Here is a 4,316-nt window from a genome sequence, read left to right as displayed (position 1 = left end):
CCAAGTTTTATAGTCAAACGTTTCCGTGATATCCGGATAAGAGTGCAAACTTGTGATGGGAACGTTTTTTCTCATAAGATCAGTAAGTTCTTTATAAAGTTATATGTTGAATTTGCAATTTTTTATGCTCTGTTTTCACGGCCATGCTAACAACGGTCAACGGATCAGTCGAAGACTCGAAGTGCTTTAAGGCTGCACAAGCCAAATTACTTTGAACCAGTCGCTCACAGAGCGCGATCAAGTCCGTCGCAGGCCGCCTGCCACAGGAAAGCCTATTGCAAACATGAAAGCTTACACATGATTCCATCATCATCATCATCATCATCATAGTTCATCATCAGTTTCGTACATGTAAATATGTAATGCAGAGAATACAAATTGCCAAAGGGGCCGTCATAAGCCAATGCAACAAGTCTCCTCTGATTATACAGACGTTGATGTTTAAGCACCGGTTGAATTAATATCTAGCTGTGGATAAATTCTTTACTGATTGAACAAACATAAAAATTTGGCCAGAGAACGCTGGAGCAGCCACGGCACGGCGTGTGCGGCATTCCTTACTTGAGCTTGTGGATAGTCTTCATGTCCACGGCCTCCTTGAGCGTGCCTTTCTCAAGGTGCTCCCACCAACCCATGAGGAAGTTGTCCACGACCAGCCTGAACCACGGGGACAGCTTCACGCCACCCTCACCGGCGTCCGCCTGTCGGATGAGCTCCTGTAGCTGCTCACGGCTCACGTACTTCACGTCAGCCACTTCATCTGGGTTCGGGAGCACTGTCACATCTCGGACGATGAACAGCAGGTAGTCCACTGGTGATGAGAAAAACAGATGTTAGCACTGGGTGGCGTCTCTTTGGCAACTTGCATTTCCAGTTAAACGTATCATTCACAGTGATGTAGGTTTGCAGAAATGGTGCTAAGCAGATGCAGATAATTGATATGTTAGGCCGCGACGATGACTTACACTCATGTTCGCCCCATTTCCCATCAGATGGGGCCTTGTAAAGCATCCGACCGAGAGGGGTGAATTGGTCAACTGGTACATCTTCAGCCGGGATGCCCAGCTCATCGAGGAGCTTCCTCTGAGCAGCATTTCTAACACCTGGAGAAGGAGAAATTGCTAAGTGCAAGGGAAACGAGTAAGGCATGGAAGAAGCATTGATTCTCCTAGTACTATGACACATACCAAGGAAGTCTTCCTGAATAAGTTCAGATTCACGGTACAGAGGATGGCTGCAGCAGGTGTTGGTCCATACTAGAGGAAACGTCACCTTTGTTTTAGATCTTTGCTGCAAGAGTACAAAGCTACTTAGCAGATTTTCTTTTAAAGAATAATGCGATACTGAAGAAATAAATAATGGAAAGAATGTTCAACCAAAAGATTGTTATCATCAAAAAGGATATTTGACAAAATGAACTAATTGTCAAATAGCAAAGAAGATGCGGTAATGAGAGGATTCTAAGAAGATTTTGAACCATATTACAGTCGGAAATGCTGAATAGGCCCTATCAATTTCAGCTAGGCAAAGGCAATTGTTGTTATCATGCATGATGCAGCTATAAGCAATGTGAGTAGGCTAAGCAGAGATAGGTACATGTCTCAGTCTCTTCACGCTATTCAGTCAAGTCAAGCTGGCAAAGTTACAGCAGCTATTAATTATGTACGGAGGCGGAAGGAAAGAAATGTTCGAGACATTTTTTTCTACCCGATGTTCTGTTTTGTTTTCAACTTTACAGATAACCCTATTTTTCGCCTTACTTCTGCGAAGTACAAATTAGAGGCTCAGAATTTTCTACTCAAGGCACTTAATTTGAATCATGGTAGTTTAACATGCTCTTAAGTCATGACCCGACACTTCACTGACACCACTCAGTATTTGTATTTCAGGAGGTAGCAAATCTATCATGTAATACGTAACTGTAATTCCATACAGTCTACAGGTTACGAGGAGTCGCAGATTCCAATGCAGCTTCAGAGCTAACTATATAAAATTTTGATGTTTCAAAATGATCTGCCTCTATGAAGTAATGCACACTGGTCAGCAACACAAGGTTTGTTATTTCTATGTTTCCAAGGCAAAAACCCAATGTTCAGCTGGATTTTTCCCCCTGTTACTAGCTACCGGAGCAACTTGGTGCTTTCAGTAAAAAATGTTGACTTATGGGTAGAATTGGATAGGACCCAATCACTAGAAGTCTACAGCCTTTGCCAAGTGGATACAATAAGGAAAAACAGTAAGTGCTAAATAATTAACTTCTCCAAACCTGAAGTAGCAGCTCATATTTTGAATTGAAAAGGAATACACTGAAAGCCCTGTGGAGCAGGTTCAAAGTTTCAATCTTTTCCATCAGATGGCCTACATGGCATGAAAAAGACGGGTCATACTGTGGCAGCGATTGATCTAAGGCAACATCATCTACAGATAGTTTAATAAAATAGCCACATGACAACAGAATTGAACTTACAGGTATATTTTGATTCATGGCCGACAACGTTGTCCTCTTCATCTACCAAAATGCATCTGTGAAATGATAAGCCAAGCACAGTATACAAAACCGTTAGTAGATGCCTTAAATATCTACAGACGGAGTAAATTAAGAAGAAGCCATGTTTACAGTTAAGCAAGTCCAAATGTTTAAGGATTACATATGCACATCAGACAAATAGACTAATGGAGCAACTAGACCTAAGGTGGCATATCTTGATTACGTGGAACAGGTCTAGTCAAACTTGCTAAGCTGCAGACAAGATTGCAAATCTGAACTAATTAATGCTGTTCCTTTCAGTTTTGAGAAAAGCAAATGATTAAGTGGCTGCTAAAGCAAAAGGCACCATCACATTTATTATATATATTTGTGTAATAATAACACATAATATCGCGTAGTATACACGAGAATAATAAAAAGAAAACTAGAAGGAAAAGTCTCCTTCTCAGATCTGCGCATGAAACTTTTATCTTCTGAAGCACCAGCAATAAATAGCATACCTAATAACTGACAGCAAGCTAACTTCCTCTATATGCTCAAAAATGCAAAGAAACTTGCAAGGTTTCTGGAACATTTGGGGATCTATGGCGTTTCTCCCTAACCCAACTGCGATTTACTAAGATCTGAATGCTGTTTACCAGTTCCGCGCAATACAGAATTGGGAGTGGTGAGCTCCTTTTATGTATCAAAGACTTGTAGAGAAACGCATCCACTGCGCATTCCAATCAAAACCTGCACAGCTCGTAGTTTGCCCTTAAATTTTGCATTTGTACCGCTTCAAAGATATGGAACTTGTAAAGCACCAGCTCAGATCATGCTTTTTTTGGACATTAAGAATTTAGGCAACTTTTAATTGCAAGAAAGCTAGGCTGGCTGCTTGTCGTCTAAAACAAGATGTATATTTATGACCAACCAGGCAGTCCTAAAAGGGGTCGCCAGCTAGATGTCTCTTCCTGGTACCTTGCTAGCCTATACTGTACTACTTTCATACAAACACGCGTACTAGCACAGTGTCCTCGTCGCACGGCAATGGCATGCCCTGATTTTCCGGGCTGGCGCACTCCTACGGCATATATATAGGACGAGATCGATATTCCCCGGAAAACACAGATGCAAGTCATCACACGAACACGGGTCGACGGCCATTCAAATTCAAATTCCCCCCAACCCACCCATTGACCGGCTCCGATCACAGCGAGATCCAACGGAGAACCAAGCAAATCAGAACGCGAAACCCGAGATGCGCGCATCTCGTCACAACTCTGACGAAAAAAGCTGAACTTACTTAAATAACGACAAGTACAGAAAGAGGCGGGGCAGAGAGAGAGTAGGATGAGGGCGGGCGCTCACTCGTCGTCGAACATGAGGCGCCTCTGGACCTCGTCCATCCCGGCGTCGTCCCCCGCGCCGGCCATGTCTCTCGGCGGAGGAGGAGTCCCGGCGGCGACGCGAAGGCTCTGCGACGGCCGTGTGCAGAGTGTCGATGTGGGGGCGAGGACAGCTGAGGACTGAGGGGGCCGCCCGATTAAATAACGGGGACGGGGCCGGCGTGGGCGGATGTTTTTGATACCCTTCGGACACTGACCGGTGGGTCCAGGGATGAGTTTCCTAGTGGTCAGAACCTCGTGGTCCAGTTGGAATAGGATCCGATCGGATCGGTTTAAATGGAAGAAGATGCCCAATATATGGCAATAAATAAGGGGTCTTACCAAAAAAAATCCACCGAGGAATTAGCACATCGTCGTGCGATGCACGAGCAAAATCGTGTCATCGTGTGATGGCATCAGCGCCTGAATATAAGCGCCCATCAACAGGGATTACGTCTAAC

The 4,316-nt window shown here is 44.0% G+C and overlaps 1 protein-coding gene across 1 annotated transcript; it reads right to left on the bottom strand.

Annotated features, from left to right (window-relative positions):
• Nucleotides 1-306: 306 nt before the first annotated feature.
• LOC124679373 (isopentenyl-diphosphate Delta-isomerase I-like) lies at nucleotides 307-3,967 on the bottom strand. Its single transcript, XM_047215147.1, has 6 exons — nucleotides 3,839-3,967; nucleotides 2,468-2,523; nucleotides 2,267-2,358; nucleotides 1,188-1,290; nucleotides 966-1,103; nucleotides 307-811 (listed from the first exon to the last, which is right to left on the bottom strand). Exons 1-6 carry the CDS (start codon nucleotides 3,901-3,903, stop codon nucleotides 558-560), a joined length of 708 nt encoding a protein of 235 aa, XP_047071103.1. The 5' UTR covers nucleotides 3,904-3,967; the 3' UTR covers nucleotides 307-557.
• Nucleotides 3,968-4,316: the final 349 nt, after the last annotated feature.

Source organism: Lolium rigidum, chromosome 7 (assembly GCF_022539505.1).
Source record: "Lolium rigidum isolate FL_2022 chromosome 7, APGP_CSIRO_Lrig_0.1, whole genome shotgun sequence".
NCBI classification, from domain to species: Eukaryota; Viridiplantae; Streptophyta; class Magnoliopsida; order Poales; family Poaceae; genus Lolium; species Lolium rigidum.
This window is presented reverse-complemented; position numbering and strand designations above follow the sequence as displayed.

Bases quoted from the DNA above. Each gene is read 5' to 3' on its own strand.
- LOC124679373 (XM_047215147.1), bottom strand. From the start codon at position 3,903: ATGGCCGGCGCGGGGGACGACGCCGGGATGGACGAGGTCCAGAGGCGC. The intron at 1,291-2,266 runs GTTTGGAGAAGT...GTACTCTTGCAG, and splicing joins AATATGAGCTGCTACTTCAG to CAAAGATCTAAAACAAAGGT. The intron at 812-965 runs GTAAGTCATCGT...TCTCATCACCAG, and splicing joins GAAATGGGGCGAACATGAGT to TGGACTACCTGCTGTTCATC.